Source organism: Carassius carassius, chromosome 38, assembly GCF_963082965.1.
Source record: "Carassius carassius chromosome 38, fCarCar2.1, whole genome shotgun sequence".
NCBI classification, from domain to species: Eukaryota; Metazoa; Chordata; class Actinopteri; order Cypriniformes; family Cyprinidae; genus Carassius; species Carassius carassius.
In genome coordinates, this window is record NC_081792.1 from 19,464,274 (window position 1) to 19,483,207 (window position 18,934).

The 18,934-nt window shown below is 35.8% G+C and overlaps 2 protein-coding genes and 1 long non-coding RNA gene across 4 annotated transcripts; 2 read left to right on the forward strand and 1 right to left on the reverse strand.

Moving 5' to 3' along the window:
- Positions 1 to 3,975: 3,975 nt before the first annotated feature.
- Positions 3,976 to 6,360, forward strand: LOC132119508 (blue-sensitive opsin-like). The gene is made up of 5 exons (XM_059529542.1): positions 3,976 to 4,485; positions 4,607 to 4,775; positions 4,993 to 5,158; positions 5,639 to 5,878; positions 6,019 to 6,360. The coding sequence occupies exons 1-5, from the start codon at positions 4,113 to 4,115 to the stop codon at positions 6,124 to 6,126; spliced, it is 1,056 nt and encodes a 351-aa protein (XP_059385525.1). The 5' UTR covers positions 3,976 to 4,112; the 3' UTR covers positions 6,127 to 6,360.
- LOC132119509 (uncharacterized) lies at positions 5,341 to 9,387 on the reverse strand. Of its 2 annotated transcripts, none has more exons than XR_009426164.1 (3): positions 8,867 to 9,387; positions 8,584 to 8,618; positions 5,341 to 6,560 (listed from the first exon to the last, which is right to left on the reverse strand). It is a non-coding gene; the product is annotated as an uncharacterized LOC132119509 (long non-coding RNA). The 2 variants fall into 2 exon arrangements; XR_009426163.1 differs by having other exon boundaries at positions 8,584 to 8,684.
- A 1,551-nt stretch (positions 9,388 to 10,938) lies between these two features.
- Positions 10,939 to 13,215, forward strand: LOC132119510 (red-sensitive opsin-1). Its single transcript, XM_059529543.1, has 6 exons — positions 10,939 to 11,154; positions 11,472 to 11,768; positions 11,864 to 12,032; positions 12,188 to 12,353; positions 12,437 to 12,676; positions 12,771 to 13,215. The coding sequence occupies exons 1-6, from the start codon at positions 11,052 to 11,054 to the stop codon at positions 12,867 to 12,869; spliced, it is 1,074 nt and encodes a 357-aa protein (XP_059385526.1). The 5' UTR covers positions 10,939 to 11,051; the 3' UTR covers positions 12,870 to 13,215.
- The last annotated feature ends 5,719 nt before the right edge of the window (positions 13,216 to 18,934 follow it).

Here is an 18,934-nt window from a genome sequence, read left to right on the forward strand (position 1 = left end):
TGGAGACATGACATTACCAGGGTTTTTTCTCCTTTTACTATTCAATTAATTTAGATATTACATAGATAATTTAGATATTAAAGACACCTCGTTTGTGTCACATTTTGTGTTTTTTTCTTTTCTGGAGGCAACAGTTGTATCCAGAAGATCTAAATCCAAACTTTTATTGCCAATGATCCATCAAAAGGTCAGCAATTAGGTCCAATTGTAAGTATGTATCCCTGTATAAATCTATAATGTACTTCTTATGAATCAGGTTAAACACATTAGAGAACTTATGATACTTTTTAATTCAGTGGACAATAGCATAATATTTACTTGCATCTACCAACAACATATATTGTTTCTGCTGGTTTTCATTCATGTTTTTATTTTGTTATTAAAGGATAAAAAATAGGCACAACCATGCTGTAATACCTTCACAGTCTGTTTGCATTTCTTAAGGTTGCATTGGAACTGCAACTATGTCTCAGATGTCTTATAAAGAGGTTTGTGATCATTGGCTTTGTAGTAGACTCCTCCCTCTTCCGGACTTGGTGCATTTGCAACTCGTAATCTCTCTGACCCTTCAGTCTTTGACCTGATCCATTTCACTAAAATCCATTACACAAGAAATTGAAAATTCTATGTTTGTCAAGATGCAAATTTTATTATCAGTCTACATGTGTGTTATGTCATGTTAGAAGTCAATGCATTAATTTTTCTCTGAATCTGATCATAGTAGAGCCAAATCTGTCTAACTGCAACAGGACAAATCATAATCTAAGAAAGATGATTTCAGTCAAAATTTTATAGGCCTATTGACAGCTTAATGATATTGCAATGTTTTTTTTTTAAATAATAATTTGAATAATTGTAATCATATACTTTTCAAGATTAATATATTATGTATAAGTATTGTTTGTTGTTAGTTAAATGATGTTAACAAGTTAGTAGGGCTGGGCGATTTTTCCGATTTAATCGATTATTTTATTTGTATTTTTTGCCACTATTACATTTTTTAGAAATCGAGGAATTGCGATTTTGAATAGAAATATTACCAAATGTTAGAATTAGACACTTTGACAATGTGCCGGTGATAACAGTAAAGAGAAAATAACTATTCACCTGCACGTGATTAACCGCTCTGTGAAGGAGCATAAATTTAGCCCTAGGTGTCATTCACACAGCGCTTTTGTTTTAACAAAGATACGACGCGGGCAGTGGAATAGGTAAAACATGCAAGAAGATGGGAGTGTACTTCTTTTAACTTGAGCTCCGTGTTTTTATTTGCGTGTTCTTTCATGCATGACACGCTGTAAAAGTCAACCACATCCATGTTTACATAAAAAAACAATGGAAAAGCAGCGCGATCGAATAAAAAACCTGTGAAGAACTACTAAGCCTACTGTATGTCTGATATTTCATGTTTGCATCATGGCTGAAAACTGCTGTTGTTTTCAAAGAACTTTTATAGTTAATAAAAGTCTACTGGTGTTATAGCTACCTCCAGTCATTTTGTATTTGAATTACCTTGACTTTTCTCTGAGATTTTCTAAAATAATTTCCCTCGTATTATTTCTGAAAAATAATATGTATAATAAGTACTTGTAGTTTTTGCATGTTTTCTGCAAATATATTTTACAAGTGATTTGTTTAATATTTACATCATGTTGGCAACTTCATGTGTGTTGCACTTGAAATAGAATTTTAACTAGTGTTAATAAAGAAAAGGTAACTTGAATCATGTTGTATTAACATTTTCAAGTTGATTATAGTTAAAAATATATTTTAAATTCAGAATCTGTCAAACATTCTAGAAAAATCGAGATTTTATTTTTTTTGCAAAATAGACCAGTCCTACAAATGAGACATTTATGTAAAGTGTTATCAAATATATGTGTTAGTTTGCACATACATTATGGCGCTTGTATAATACCAGAACAGTGAAATGAAGTACTGGTATTTATGTTGATTAAACAATTAAGGCATCATGCAATGTGCTTTAGCACAGAGTCAGATACAGGATGTCTATTTTTAAGCCCAGCTGTGCAAACCTCAGTCAATTTCATTTTTACAAACCCAGCCATTCATGGTTATTATATGCAAGTGCGTAACAATATATAATATCTTTAATTACATTAATTAAAGTTATTGCATTTCATAAAACTTAAACTTGTTATTTTAAATGCTCTGTTGGCAATTTATTGGCAAGTTTTACTGTAAGCTGGTATGCATAACAGTTTTACTGCAGTTTTCAGCTTCTTTCCTGACTTAAAGTTATTTACTTGGTACTTTCACTTTTTGATCACTGATAATTTTCCTTAATAACATTTACATCAATTATGTAATAATTAACAGATTTGTATTACATCAAATACTCTGAAACTTACACTATACAAGCCAGTATTCAGAACAGTATCACAACAAATCTTCAAATTTTTGTGTGTTTTTGCTTCTATATTTGTTATTGTACATTCATTTGTTTATGTTAATCACTAAGACTGGTAAATATAGGACTGCATGAACTGGCTGCAGACATACTGACACAATCTCTGCTCTGAAGCAGGTTAACATGCCGGAGATAACTATGTGACGCACTTACAGGTCTCCTTTACCTCAGGCACCCCTCTTAACTGGTCCACACTGTCTGTGGTAGTTAAGAGCCTTAGCACAAGTCCAAAAATTAGTCCTAAGCCACTAAACAGCTCAACATATGGGTCAAACAATTGAGGAAGACCATAGATTAAAACAGAAAAAGAAGGAGGGGACAGAGTTTTGGCCACAGAAGGTGATGTAACGTAGAGAGAAAAGGCTCATCTGCAGTGATTTGATGATGAAAGGGAAAAAAGATTGTGATCATTTTGATAATTACATTTTGTGTGCTAATACTCCTTAGAACCACCCCAAACTTACATATATACCTTTCTTTCTTTCTTTCTTTCTTTCTTTCTTTCTTTCTTTCTTTCTTTCTTTCTTTCTTTCTTTCTTTCTTTCTTTCTTTCTTTCTTTCATAGTTACTGTTACTTGTTGTTGAGCAAAGTTTCCAAGGTACTAAATACTTCCCAGATAACTTTCATTTAAGCTTATGAGACCCTAGGAATACTGAAACATAATGAGTATAGTAAGTTTAACATATAATACCACATTAAGTACAGTACATATATTGGTCTTGAATATTTGTGCCTTTTTATCCGTGCTACATGTTTGTATGGGAAATCCACTGTTTTCTTTTCTGGGAGTGATTACTGTAGCTCAGAGGAGTATTTTGAGCCGGAAGACTTTAATTCAAATCCCAATCTTTACATTTCACAGGATGACACAATATGACTGTGCCTGCTTGACTGATTCCCTCTTTCTGACTAATTGTGTGCAATTTATTGCCTTTTAAATGCCAATTGCACAAGCAGTCAATCCTGCACTGCAGTCTCAAATTATACTAGAATGAATAGTGAACAGTTGCACTTAACAAACCTTTTAATAATGAACAATATTTTATTTATATATACACTTATTCATTTTTATCTGTAGTACCTTTCTCGACTCTGACACAAGAACCCTCTACAGACTAGCATTAAGGGCATTTCAGCTGTCAGATATTTAAGGCTCTTCACAAAGGCTGTGATTCCAGGCTCAGAGCTGGAGATAATACGATGGGAAGCAGATTAAAGAGGAGTTAACTGCAAGTGATTAGCCGAATTATATGCACTGTGCAGCAGATTAACTGCCACCGCTAACACAGAACCACACTGCAGGGTGAAAGGGATGATCCGAATTAGCCAGGTTTTGGTGTTGGAAATGAGATTAGGTGAATTGTGTGTTTTGCAATACACAGATGTAGTTTTGTGTGTGCGTGCACAAGATGGTAGATGATAACAAAACACAAATCCTTCCATTAAGGCCATTTGGGAGGAGCAAAATGGTATCTTTTGAATCCTTATAAAAGAAGGATCACTTGGTAATAGTTTGAGGTAGGCTTCATCTGGTGATCAATGAAGAGAGAATTCACAGCGATTCTGGTTAGACTTTATTTTTTGCGATGCTACAGTGATCTGCGAAGGAAATAATACTATTTATTTAAGCTTCAAGGTGTTACAGCGTTCTCTGTGGAGTGGTTGGCAGTTTCAAACAAGATGAAGAAAGTACCAGAGTTTCAAGAAGACTTCTACATCCCCATCCCTTTAGATATCCACAACATCTCAGCTTACAGCCCTTTTTTGGTCCCCCAAGACCACCTGGGAAACCAAGGCGTATTCATGGCCATGGCTCTCTTTATGTTTCTTATTTTCATCGGAGGGACTTCTATCAACATCCTTACCATTGTTTGCACAATTCAATTCAAGAAACTCAGATCGCACCTTAACTACATTCTTGTGAACCTTGCCATTGCCAACTTGTTTGTGGCCATTTTTGCTTCCCCATTGTCGTTCTACTCGTTCGTTAATAGGTACTTCATCTTCGGGGCGACAGCATGTAAAATTGAGGGCTTCCTTGCAACACTTGGAGGTAAAATGCAACATGCATCGCATTATTTTAAAGTTTCTGTGTTAGCTTGTTGTAGTTAATTGTAGTTCATAGATTCAATAAACTGATTCTCTGTTGTTATTTTTTTTCTTTGTTCTTGCAGGAATGGTGAGTTTGTGGTCTCTTGCTGTAGTGGCATTGGAAAGGTGGCTGGTCATTTGCAAACCCCTTGGGAACTTTACCTTCAAAACCCCTCATGCCATAGCTGGTTGCATACTTCCTTGGATTAGTGCATTGGCAGCTTCACTCCCTCCGCTGTTTGGCTGGAGCCGGTAAGTCCCAGTGCTCATACTACATTGAATAAAGCCACAGTGCCATCTTCCACTGAACCTGAAGAAAGAAAAACAACACCTAGCACCTTTTTGCTCCATTTCTAAACAGCTAGTTGAAGTCCAGAAGTGAAATCCTCTGATTATAATTCAAGTGTGTGGAATGAATTATAAATTAATTGTGTCTATCCCATCAGTCTCAATAAGATCTCTTTTACAGGTACATACCTGAAGGTTTGCAGTGCTCCTGTGGACCCGACTGGTATACCACTAACAACAAATACAACAACGAATCCTATGTCATGTTTTTGTTCGGCTTCTGCTTTGCGGTTCCTTTTGGCACCATCGTGTTCTGTTATGGTCAACTACTCATTACACTCAAATTGGTGAGTACAATTTGTATTTCACATTGAAAGCTGCCCCAGAACGAATAATTTTAGTAAAATGTCAGTGTTTTAAGAAAAGACTAAAAGTTTGGGTAAGGAAGAAGAATTTTATAGAACAACAGTGTTGTATAAAAAATACAAAAATAAATAATTTTAATAAATTTTAAAGCCACAAAACCATATTATTTTCTGTTCTTTATTTTGATCGGAAAACCTTAGCTATATGAACATTCAGATCATAAAATGAAATGCACACTTTGTTGTTTTAATAAAGGTAAGATTCGTATTAACATTAAATACTGATAAAATACCATTCATTATGTATTTTTAAATGAATAAATTATACGTGTCTTTCATTCTTCTGCCACACTTTTTAATGCTTTAGGATAAACATTGCTCGTGTCCACTAGATGGAGACGGTATTATTGCAGTGTTGCTCATGTTGCCAGGTGCTCTAAAATCCCATGTTTGTCCTACCAGGCAGCCAAAGCTCAAGCAGATTCCGCTTCGACCCAGAAGGCAGAGAGGGAGGTGACAAAAATGGTGGTGGTGATGGTTTTCGGCTTCTTGTTATGCTGGGCACCATATGCTAGCTTTTCTCTCTGGATAGTTTCCCACCGTGGTGAAGCTTTTGATCTGAGAATGGCTACCATACCATCCTGCCTTTCTAAATCCTCTACAGTGTACAATCCTGTCATCTATGTCTTAATGAACAAACAGGTATAGTGTTATGTGCTAAGTGGACATTTGCAGTATTGTTGATGTTTGTCCCTACAGGGATACAGTACCAAGTGCCATATTCACATTGCATAACTACTCACTTCAAGTAACATGTTCTGCTCTTCTCTTTTGAAACCCAGTTCCGGTCCTGTATGATGAAGATGGTCTGTGGCAAAAATATTGAGGAAGATGAGGCTTCTTCTTCATCTCAGGTCACCCAGGTCTCCTCTGTTGCACCAGAGAAATAAACCCACTCTTAATGTAACCTCCTCCTGCGGACAGAACCACTTTGGCAAGTGAAAAACAATTTTACAATGATTGTAAATAATAAACATAGACACAATAGGAATTTTTGATTTTAATGTCAACATTTTTTTTTGTAACTTGTTCTTGGCTTGCTGAACTGGTAGAATGAGTAGAAAATCATTATTATCAATAAAAATGTACGATAAATTTAAAGAAATAAAGAATGTGTTGTTAAATGTAGCAGTTATTGACATACAATACAATAGTTTGTATATTAAATAGTTCACGTTCTTATTTCTTCCTGTTTCACACAGACTCAAACACACCATTTTACCACAACTAAAACATAAAAATGGAGAAGTATCTCATGTCTGGTTGTACTTAAGTCCATAGCCCTTCAGTTATAATTAATGGAGTAAACACATCCAAGGATGGTCTGAAACATAAAGTTAAACAGACTATACTAACTAGTATGCAAAACTGTTTTACACTAATATTTAATCATTTTTCATTATTGCACTAATAAGCAATAATGAGAACTTATGTACAGTGGATTTCAATATCTCTTTAGATTTGAAGAAAAATGTCATTGCTCGGATCCTTGATTTGTACGGTGCCCGGTACAAGACATTAAATTTTTTAAAATTAAAATTAAATTAAATTAAATTTAGGACATGGTCAGTTCACTTAGTTTTGTTGTGGCCACGACATAATAACTCGTGGGAATGTGATAATATGTTGTGGCCATGAGATATTAATTTGTGGGAACATCATATTAACTCGTGGGAGCGTCATATTATGTCGTGGCCACGAGATCATTTTGTCCAGGTAACCACATCCTTATGCCGTGGCCTCGAGATGCTATGTTGAGGAAATGACATCCATTTCTCATGCCCACAACTTCTTATGTTGAAGGAACAACATATTTTTCTCGTGGCCACGACTTGAATGCGTAAACAAACCATAGCAACCCGCGATTATCAGAGATTTATTCATTAATATTTTATTTTGAATCATAAAATTATTATTATAGAAAATATTTCATTATTAAAATATTATATTAACCATATACCTTGGCTACTGAACTTTATTATGTGTTATAGTCAGCATTCAAATTAAGTTTATCATGAATAAAGAAAACATTTTTATCCATCCTACAATCTTGTAAATCCGATAACTGATCGTCTTTTCCCCTTAATATTATTATTATTAGATTATTATTGGTTATATTTTATATTCTTTTTTTACATTTAATTTTCTGAATACTTTTGTAAATAATAGTCTACTGTAAATGCTCGACATGCAAATCAAGATTTGATTATGCTAACTGGAATTTTTTCAAATAAAATATGAATGACTACATCTCTGATGTATGATGCTAAGATGGGTCGTATCATGCGTGGACGATAGCCAGAGATATTGTCAAAAGCATCAAAAATCGGCAATATTAAGATGATTTAGCATTTCCAATTATTGTAGGCCTTATATATATATTTTTTTTTTAACAGGTCTATTAATTTATGCAGTTAACTATAGGCCTATAATAAAAATGTATTAACACTGCAGTCATCAATGAAAATTAAGAGCAGCTTTATTTCATGCACCAATTTTCAAAAACAACCTGTTTAACAATATGTATATTCTCATGTTTTGCACTATACGGGACACAAGAGGAATATTAAGGAAATAATTTAAGACAGTTAAATATAGTTATCAGAATTTGTTGAGGTAATTTCGTCTTTTGTCTCATTGTCTCAGAGAATATTAGCCATTAACGCAGCATTAGAAAGCTCTGTCAGTGTTTTTTCCCACTTTCTCTATAGTGAATTGACTGATGTTCTCCGGCATAACTCTTGCACAGTTTATGTGTTGCTTGCCTGAGACCTCCTCCATAATAGGCTTTTTCTTTTCTTTTTTTTTTTTTTTTTAATGATATAATGTTAATGAAAGTGACATCAAAAACAGGAACATAATTTATTATGAATTTATTTATCATTTACATTTCATTTAGAAAATCCTTGGGGTGGGGGGGCTGTGAAAGTAAAGTGACATTCAGCCAAGTATGGTGACCCATACTCAGAATTTGTGCTCTGCATTTAACCCATCCGAAGTGCACACACACAGAGCAGTGAACACACACACTGTGAACACACACCCGGAGCAGTGGGCAGCCATTTATGCTGCAGCACCCGGGGAGCAGTTGGGGGTTCGATGCCTTGCTCAAGGGCACCTAAAATATTAATGAATACATCTCTGATAATCCCGGGTTGCTATGGTCATGTAGGTTTGTTTACGAATTAAACTCGTGGCCACGAGAAAAACATGTTCCCTCAACATAACATCTCGTTACATCATCATGACGTTCCTACGAATTAATATCTCGTGGCCACGACAAAGCTAAGTAAACCGACCATGTCCTCTCCCATGCACCGCAGATTTATGTATGCATGCTTACTCACCTTAACTTAATGTACTTCATCCAATAAGTAGATAACTTCCAAATCAAGAGAAAAGTGGAAAGAAAAAATAAGAAGTGAGCTCTTGTCATTTTCAATCCAGCCTAACACAATCACATCAAGAACAAGAACAACTTGGTAGTTCATCTAGAAATTAAACCACAAATGATGTTAGACAAACAATGAGCAGTAAAAGCAAAGTTTTGCCCATGTTAGATTAACATCAATTATATGGATTAATTTCATTCAAATGTATTTTTTTAAATACACATTCAGAACTATATACCGCGAATATAGCAGCTGTCCAATGGCAGGCCATATGAGACCAAACTGCTAATCTTGAGCTTTCGTTGAGAATTCAGTTGTATATCTGAGTTCTGCTAGTAGTGAACTTTTGCCAATCACGAATAGTTCAGAACTAGCGGAATTCCAGACATACGACTGACTGAGTCCTGCCCCATGATACTTTCTGATCCATCCGTTTCTGAAAAACATCCTTTTCAACTACATCACTGAATATATCTGATTTTACATTGCAATAGCAACAAAACATCACAATGATTTTCAATCCCACCAAAGCATATACTAAATTCATTAAGTCCACTTTAAAAGAAAGTGTAAAAGATCATACTGAAAAAAATACCTGACAACTCTCAGCAATTTCTTATTCGCCAAAAACAAGGAAATAAACAAACAAACAAAAAAGGTTTACAGACTGCTATTGTCTTCGTGTTGGATCCATTCCATCCTGGTTTGGTCTGTTCACGTTCTAGCATTTCCTCCTGCTCCACTTTGCCACAATAGAAGTAGAAGCAGAGCAGATAACTGAAAGAAAGAAAACGCCTATGGTCAGAAAAAGGGAGAGATTAAAACTGACCTCATCAAGATTTTCAGATAAACCCTGCTTTCCCTAAACTGAACCATCAATCCATTGGGATTAGGAAGGTTTGGGCTGCATCCTTGTCAATACTAATTAAGATCCCTTGTGGAGGGTACCAGGGTACCCCAGTTGTCCCAGTAAGCTGATTTGGATCTTGGACTGTAACCTAGATGTCTGACTTACAGTTACCCTGCACAAAACATGATGATTACAATTGAAATTGAATTTGTTTTAAATGGGCATGAGAGAGTAAAATTTAAGTGTTAAGTAAGAACTGTATGGCACAGTGTTTACAATGGCATTGATATCATTGAGAAAATGTTCCTGTACTTTATAAAGACTTAAATATACTCCGTAAAGTCTTTAGTAAAGTTGTGCAGTAATTTTAACATTATTTACGACTTATTGAAATTAGGTGAACTTTCTGGTTTGAAATAGTCTGAAATTTTGAAATTAAAGCTTCTTTAATGATATTAAAATTCTCAGAACCACATACACCTAAAGAACCTTTATATGAAGCGAAAGTGACATACAGCCAAGTATGGTGACCCATACTCAGAATTCGTGCTCTGCATTTAACCCATCCAAAGTGCACACACACACAGCAGTGAACACACACACAGAGCAGTGGGCTGCCATTTATGCTGCAGTGCCCAGGGAATAGTTGGGGGTTCGGTGCCTTGCTCAAGGTCGTGGTATTGCCGGCCCAAGACTCGAACCCACAACCCTGGGGTTGGGAGTCAAACTCTCTTACCACTAGGCCACGACTTCCCATGAAATATTGCGGTTGTAGAATATTATAGAATTGAAGCTATGTAATAGATTCTATGTAACTATGCAATATATAATGTATGAATGTGCAAATATGTATAGTAATAATGCAAAAAATAATTATAAAAAAAATAATAAAAAAACAAGCTAACTTTAGAATCCTCTTTTATTTGTTAAACTTTAATTTATTTTTTTATTGTAAAACACAAAATGCAACCTTTCTATACAAATCCATTTTTTTAAACCTAAAATGCAGAATTGTAATTAGTAAGTACCAGAAAGGATTCTGTTATTTTTTGCCAGAGTATTCTAATGCTATATTGTTTCAGAAAGTGACATCTGTCTCAATTATTTGCAATATTATTTTTTGGATTTTCAAATAAAAGTTATTCTTGACACACTGTCCAAGAAGCTTCAGTAAAGTGCAAAAGTGATCTGTGACCTAAACTTAAAACTTAGGAAGCATCAATGGGCACTGTCACCGTATAATCACTCCTGGCTAAGTCATGCCAAATGTCACTGCACACTGTTTTGGTTTACCTGTGATGGCTTCAACAATCCTAGGAAGGAACAGTAGCTTAGGCCTCCTATAAGCCTAATGAATGAGTCTTTGTTCTACTCCTGATACCTGTTTTGACCTAAAAAAAAATCTTCACCCTGTAAGCCAGGGCATTTTCTATTTTTGTCTATAAAAGAACTTTGACAGGAGCCCAAAGTCAGTGTGAGTTGACCAGAGACAGCAGATAGTAAAAGTTCAAAGGCCCAGACCTTTACAACAGCTAATTAACTACAGGTTTGGGCTATACTACAACTTCCAAAAATGGCAGAGCAGTGGGGTGATGCAATCTTTGCAGCCAGGCGAAAGGGAGATGAAACGACGAGGGAAACAATGTTTGTATATACCAACAGTAATAACACCAGGGGTAAGTCTTTAGTAACTTATATCTGTATTATTTTTTAAAAACATAATAATTAGAAAAATATAGCTATTCTATTAATATGACAAAGCCATGTGAAAGTCTTTTTGAGCTTTAAGCTGTTTCTGAACAGTGGCAAAGAAAGAAGACGGAAGTCTTTGGTAGTCATAGTCTTAAACTTTTTTTTTTTTTTTACTGCCAGAAGGAATATACAATTTCAGATTGATGAATAAGAAGCTTTAGAAAAATAATAGTTGGTTGTAATGGCTATTGGGTAAGAACTATTTCAAGATGGTGATATTACTGCTATTTATAATTTCCAGATCCCTTTGAGGGACCCAATTACCACATTGCCCCTCGATGGGTATACAACCTAGCAACAGTATGGATGTTCTTTGTGGTCGTTGCCTCAACCTTCACCAATGGCCTGGTGCTGGTGGCCACAGCCAAATTTAAGAAGCTCCGTCACCCTCTTAACTGGATCCTGGTCAACCTTGCTATAGCTGATCTAGGAGAGACTCTTTTGGCCAGCACCATCAGTGTCATCAACCAGTTTTTTGGGTACTTTATCCTCGGACATCCCATGTGTATTTTTGAGGGATACACTGTGTCTGTGTGTGGTAAGTTACTGACCAAAGACACCATTATTCACAGTCAAATAACAACTACAAATAAATGCATTAGAAAAAAATGTTTAATACATATAACACAATAGGTATCGCTGCTCTGTGGTCTTTGACTGTCATCTCTTGGGAAAGATGGGTGGTTGTCTGCAAACCATTTGGAAATGTCAAGTTTGATGCTAAATGGGCATCTGGTGGTATCATCTTCTCCTGGGTTTGGTCTGCTTTTTGGTGTGCCCCTCCCATCTTTGGCTGGAGCAGGTAAAATACATTATTAAATTATCAAAATGAAGACATTTGACAGCTATGTAAATGTATTTCAACATAAAATGATTAAATTCTTTGTCTTGTAATACAAGCACATACGTTCCATAAAAGAATAAATGTGAATCTTAAAATCCATTATTTTCTTACAGATTCTGGCCTCATGGTTTGAAGACCTCCTGCGGCCCTGATGTCTTCAGTGGAAGCGAAGACCCCGGTGTCCAGTCCTACATGATTGTCCTGATGATCACTTGCTGTATCATCCCTTTGGCCGTTATCATTCTCTGCTATATTGCCGTGTGGTTGGCCATTCATGCTGTAAGTTGTCTCTAGGACTGGTTTCTAAATTGTATTCCAGTTTGTGAAAAAGCTGTTAAGCATCTGTCATTTCTTTTTAACAGGTCGCCCAGCAGCAGAAGGATTCTGAGTCAACACAGAAAGCAGAGAAGGAAGTGTCCAGAATGGTGGTTGTCATGATCCTGGCCTACTGTGTTTGTTGGGGACCTTACACGTTCTTCGCCTGCTTTGCAGCTGCAAACCCAGGCTATGCCTTCCACCCACTGGCAGCAGCCATGCCTGCCTACTTTGCCAAGAGTGCCACCATCTACAACCCCATCATTTATGTCTTCATGAACCGACAAGTAAGCCCGTGCTGTTTAATGGAGCTCAGACCGTGAGCACATTGAGAAAACGCTAAATATTCGCTAAATATTCTTGATATCTCTTGCTTTGCAGTTCCGTGTATGCATAATGCAGCTCTTTGGAAAGAAGGTGGATGATGGCTCTGAGGTGTCCACATCCAAGACAGAAGTGTCCTCTGTGGCTCCTGCATAAATTGCACACCAGATCTCAGAGCAAATGTCTCGAGTCAGACATGGGGAAAAAAGATGAAAATGGGACTTTTTATATTCCTTGTTTAGCCTCGCCGTATCTTGATGATTCTGCTTCCAGATATTTCCCTTGGAGTGATGGGGAATATCTTTTTGCATGACAGTGTGTGTTAAGATTACTTTCTCAATGGCTCTGTGACTTAAGATCCACAGGAACAATATTACAGTTTTTATGGTAAGCATGTGTCACACTATTATTGTCCACTGGCTATTCAGAAGGTTGTACGCCTATATATAGCACCTTTTTGTGGGAAAGTGACACTCAGTGAAAAGTAATTGCCTCATTCTGATGTTCAGTGGCAATATAATAGTGTCTCTTTAACTTTATTTTGTGGCAATCTTGCAAGAAAACTAAAATGACAACAACAAAAAAATGTTTGATAGATAGATGCCTGCCCATACAGCATGTAATATGGTTCTATTTTGTTCTTTGATGAAAATAAAAAAAGAACTAAATATATTGTTTTTTGTGTCTTTCATATATTTCCCTGGCATTAAATTTCTTTATACAGTTTCTAATACAGCTGGCAAGCCATAACCATAATCCATCTCTCTATGTGTTTTTCCACTTTTGGAAAGTCTTGGAAAGGCAATAGTTAATTTGTCTTTGGCAGTTGAAGCTAATGGGAATGGAAAAACGTTTGCTATGGTCTCCCATACTTCTGTGGTCCAAACTTGGAAATGTAATTTATGAGTCCATTAAGTTTTCTCAGATATGTCTCTTATTTAAATTTTACATATTTTTTTATCAGGTTTCACTTAAAAGAAAGCAAAAATAAAGAAATTGCACTGAAATCCCTAAGACAACTGGATGTAGTCCTCTTAGAGAAAAATAACTTTCAGTTCAATATGTTTTATTTTGCTAGACAGGATTTAAAGCTTAAAGTTCACTTAGAAGACTGCAAATAAGAGCAAGCCAATTGCAGTTCCTCTATTAAGCCTGAGGGGGCTAAGCAATTTCAATTGGAACGTGACACTAAAAGCACTTCTTATTTAAGGAAGATTAACCTCGAATTGAGGTGTAACCTTACCTTTTTGATTCTGAGTATCCATGTGCCCCTGTGTGCGTGGGTGCAAATGTATGTGTGGATGTGTGTTTTTATGTAAGGTCATGGATGACAGTTAAGGCCCATACTTTCACATGCAGATTTGGGTGCACTCTGCCAGTTTGTTGGTTGTGATTTTAACCACAAAAGGAGAATTAAAAGGCAAAGTAGGGGCCAGCCACCAAACCTGTAACGGTTATAACAACTACAATATTTGGTCAAATTAATTGAAAATGAGAATGGAATTTGGCAGTAATTAAGTAATAATTTTAAATGTCAGAGTGGGCCAGACAACAAGGGGTACAGCAGCAATAATACAGCAAAATAATCAAATGTTTGATCTTCAGGTCACAGCTGGAATTCTGTACATTAAGTGAATAAGTAGAAACGGAAGATTGAATAATAATGTCTCATCTGTTTACAAATCCATCAGAGGAAGCCAACTATCAACAGGAGATGAGCTTTGAACTGAACATTCAGGCTTAAAGTTGTAATAGTCTTGACTGCACATTTGTAGATAACACTTCTCTGGAAAAAAAACAATAATAATGGTTTACTGTCCTGGGAAATATTGAACTCAAGTTGAACAACATTTTGTAAGACTTTCTTATAAAATAAGGATTTCTTATTGTTTTGCATGTTTGTCACACTTTAATGTTTCAGATCATCAAACAAATTTAAATATTAGTCAAAGATAAGCCCTGTGTGAAGAAGTGTTAGCCCCCCATTAAAACAAGTATAGGTCTCTGCAGGAAAGTAATGGGAGTTGCCAGATCAGGGTGTTTTTACACCATGATACCTGATTGCCTGACGTCATAGTGATGTTAGGTTTACGGGTGAGGTTTGGTTACGGGGATCATTTTGATTGCATGATTTAGAAACACCCAGCAGTTTGAAAACCCCCACAAGGTGATAAACGCCCGCTTTTGCTCTGCACAGACCTAAGTCTCCGTTAAAATTGTGGTTTATCACACCTGAGTTCAATTTCTCTTGCCACATCCAGGCCTGATACCTGCCACACCTGTTCGAAATCAAGAAATCTCTTAAATAGGATCTGCCTGATAAAGTGAACTAGACCAAAAGATCCTCAAAAGCTAGACATCATGCCAAGATCCAAAGAAATCCAGAAACAAATGAGAAAGTAATTGAGATCTATCAGTCTGTAAATGTTTATAAAGCCATTTCAATACTCTGTGGACTGACGAGACAAAATTTGAACTTTTTGGAAGGTGTGTGTCCCATTATGCATTTCAGAAAAATAACATAATACCAAAAGTAAAATATGGTGGCAGTAGTGTGATGGTCTGGGGCTGTTTTGCCACCTCTAACCTGGAAGACTTCCTGTGATAAATGGAAACGTGAATTCTGCTGTTTACCAAAAAATCCTGAAGTAGAATGTCCGGACATCTGTTCATGACCTTAAGCTGAAGCGAACTTGGGTTCTGCAACAGGACAATGATCCAAAACACATCAGCAAGTCCACCTCTGAATGGCTGAAGAAAAAGAAAATGAAGATTTTGGAGTGGCCTAGTCAAAGTCCTGACCTGAATCCTATTGAGATGCTGTGGCATGACCTTAAAAAGGCGGTTCATGCTCAAACCCTTCAGTGTGGCTGAACTTCAACAATTCTGCATAGATGAGTGGACCAAAATTCCGCCAGAGCACTGTAACCGACTCACTGCAACTTATCGCAAATACTTGATTGCAGTTGTTGCTTGTAAGGGTGGCCCAAACAGTTATTAGGTTTAGGGGGCAAACACTTCTTCACACAGGGCCTTGTATTTTTGGATTTAGTTTTCCCTTAATAATAAAAACCTTCATTTAAAAACTGCATGTTGTGTTCGTGTTATCTTTTACTAAAATTTAAATTTAGTTTGATCTGAAACATTAAAGGTACAATTTGTAAGATATTTGCAGTAAAATATCTAAAAACCACTAGTGTTTATTTTGTTTTTATATTTTGTCCATCTGATTACTAACAATATCTCTAATGTTTTCATTGAGGAAGTAGTGTCCAGCAAACCACTAGCTTGCTTCAAGCAGTTCCTTATTTACTTCTTCTTGCACATTTTATGGTGGATTGTGTTTACCGGCTGCCGCTGGTTTTGTCGACAAGGACAGCTCCCTTAAACATAAGCGTACTGGCCAACCAAACGACCCAAGAAGAGTTTGGGACAAGAGGAGAGAAAGAGCGAGGATCAATATTGGTGTTGCATTTTCTAGATGGAGAGAGCTTTGCGACAATCTTCAACTAGAAAGAGATGCCGAACTCGCTTGTGTTTTACTCGACAGGTGAGTTGTTTTGATTCGTATCTTTACAGAAAACTTATACTATTATAACGATCAACAAGATTAGTATTATGGGGCATACACGCCAAACGCGGGGGATCAATAGTCTGATCTCTTTGTATGTAATCTACTCGCGTATATTGTTGAACTCCTGTTTGCTATGTATGCCCAATTATTGTGTTTGAATGTACACGAGTGTATATATTTGTTGAACAAGTGGTAATCGTTTTCATATCCTCTGATTGATGGCCGTCAGCGGTTAGGTAGAAGAAAACAAATCCCATCATTCCACGCTCCTTCTTAGCGTCATCAAACCTCGCAATTGTTATTGTTTTGGTAGTTCGCCCTCTAGTGGCAGGTCCTATAACCTGTACCTTTAAAGTGTGACAAACATGCAAAAAAAATAAGAAATCAGGAAGGGGGACAACACTTTTTCACACCACTGTATTTTCAATACAATTTAGTTTGAATGTATTGCAAATAGATTCAAGATTTTGAATGTCATTCAAATCTTTTATGAAATTTATCATATGCACGCATTCTCAAAGTTGTAATAAATGTTCAGAAACAGGTACGATTAATAATGTTGTTGTTGTCATCGTCACAGAGTTTTTTTGTTTTATAGATGCATTTGCAAATATTTTATTTATTTATTTTAGCCAGTAAGTGAATTGTTTATTTTTTCCCTCATCTCAGTATTTTGATTATTTCAGCCCACTGTACAGGGAACAGATTAAAATCCACGTAAAGTTGTTTTGCAGATGAGCTAAGAGAACAGAAATAAAAGATGATGCTTTTCAAGAATAAATAACTCGCTTTTTTACTTAAATGATAACTGCACTTTGGATCTCCTCAACTTATGGAAGAATCTAAGAATATCTCAAAAAGTATCTTGCAATGGTTTTATAGATAAATGAAGAGCACATGAAGCAGAAGTGGTAACATCTTATAATCTCACATAAGCTCTATTCCACATCAAGCGGATAGAAGATTTCACCTAGACTGGCCAGTAAAGTCACCACTTTTACTAGGAAGCTTATATGACGGAACTCATTAGGTTAAAACACTGTTGAGTGTATTTGTGTGTATGAGGGCATTTGTGTGAGTTGCTCATTGCTTAGTCCTATTTGAAGTTATCCTAACAGCCTGTTAGTAACAGGCAGGGTCATCATGTGACACACAGCAACCAGAAAAGCACTTAGCCTATGTTTGATTTATTTTTCTTATTTTTATTTGAAACATCCCAAAACCCATTAACTAGGCTATATCATGAAATATGTTGATTCTCAGTGAGTGGAGAAAACAAAATAAAGCACAGGTAGCAACCCATATTTCCGCAACTTTAATTCAGTGGGCAGTATAGTATTACACACAATTGAGATCAGTCAGGATGGCAGAGTGGTCTAAGGCGCCAGATTCAAGGGCTGTTCCCGTCTGATGAATTGGGTATTCAAGACTCCAAATGGCATCATGGATGCCATTTGGACCTTAGAACCAAGAACCAAGAGACGGTAATGTTTTCTCTTGGTTCATGTCAAATTTATTTTGATAAATAAGTCGCACCTGACTGAAAGTCGCTGGACCAGCCAAACTATGAAAAGAAGTGCGACTTATAGTCCGGAAAATACGGTATATAGATAGATAGGAAAGACTACATTGAATAAACTGCAAAAATAAAAATTGCCTTGTGGCAAACCAGCTTATCATTTAATTAATTGACAGCCTGTCAGGTAATCTACAACATGCTTGCCGTTAAACATTTATTTTGGATACGGTTGGTTTTATACATGTAGTACAAACCAAATATTCACTGTTCTAAAAACTATGTATTCTAACATATCTTCTCCATTCTTCTTTCATAAACTGGGCACCAAACATTCAGATTCTCTTACTTTAGCTTTGAATTTCTCCTTGACAGCTGAAGCAGCTACAGTAGCATTAAATCCAAAATGGTCAGGGAAGTAGATTCACATGTAGTTGGAAATACATGCATTTTTAAATGCATTTTCTATAATTTAAAATAAGCAAATAAAAAATATTTACTCTGACTAAAAAAAAGATTTCTGAACACCACTAGATTTCTTTGGCTATTTATTGACCTCCTTTCATAAATCACCTGCAGGTTTTGTTTACTGTATAGCTCCGTGTACCAGAGAAACTCATCTCTGGTCAACCATCTTTTAACCATAATTATTATTATTATTATTATTTTTTTTTTTAAATCTTTTCAAAATGTATGACTTGAGCTATACAACTGTGGTGGTTTGAAATGTGTTATTTCTTATGAATTTTAAGGAAAAAACAAGCACACATGTATTCACAATATTTTTCCCATACTTTCATTGTCATTTTGGAATTTTGACATTATTAAAAATTTTCATTTTTAAAAATAATAGTTAAGTAGGTATGTCCAACCTTTTGACTGGTGCTGTAAAACAAATGTATGTTTGTAAGCTTTGAAAACATGTAGATGCCATGCCAGTGCTACTTAAAATCTCTCTCTCTCTCTCTCTCTCTCTCTCCTATGTTAATATATATAGTTATATAGTTAAATAGCTTTTATTTTTATATTTTAAGTTTTCGTTTTATTTTTTCGTTGTAAGTTTGTGTAATTTTGATGTGCTTTTTAATTTGTCTTATTATCCAGTTATGAATGCAAAAGTGCATATTTAAT

Excerpts from the sequence above, each read along its gene's own strand:
- LOC132119510 (XM_059529543.1), top strand. The coding sequence starts at position 11,052 with ATGGCAGAGCAGTGGGGTGATGCAATCTTTGCAGCCAGGCGAAAGGGA. Across the intron at positions 11,769-11,863 it reads ATACACTGTGTCTGTGTGTG|GTATCGCTGCTCTGTGGTCT; the intron begins GTAAGTTACTGA and ends ATAACACAATAG. Across the intron at positions 12,677-12,770 it reads ATGTCTTCATGAACCGACAA|TTCCGTGTATGCATAATGCA; the intron begins GTAAGCCCGTGC and ends CTTGCTTTGCAG.
- LOC132119508 (XM_059529542.1), top strand. The coding sequence starts at position 4,113 with ATGAAGAAAGTACCAGAGTTTCAAGAAGACTTCTACATCCCCATCCCT. Across the intron at positions 4,486-4,606 it reads CTTCCTTGCAACACTTGGAG|GAATGGTGAGTTTGTGGTCT; the intron begins GTAAAATGCAAC and ends TTGTTCTTGCAG. Across the intron at positions 5,879-6,018 it reads ATGTCTTAATGAACAAACAG|TTCCGGTCCTGTATGATGAA; the intron begins GTATAGTGTTAT and ends TTTGAAACCCAG.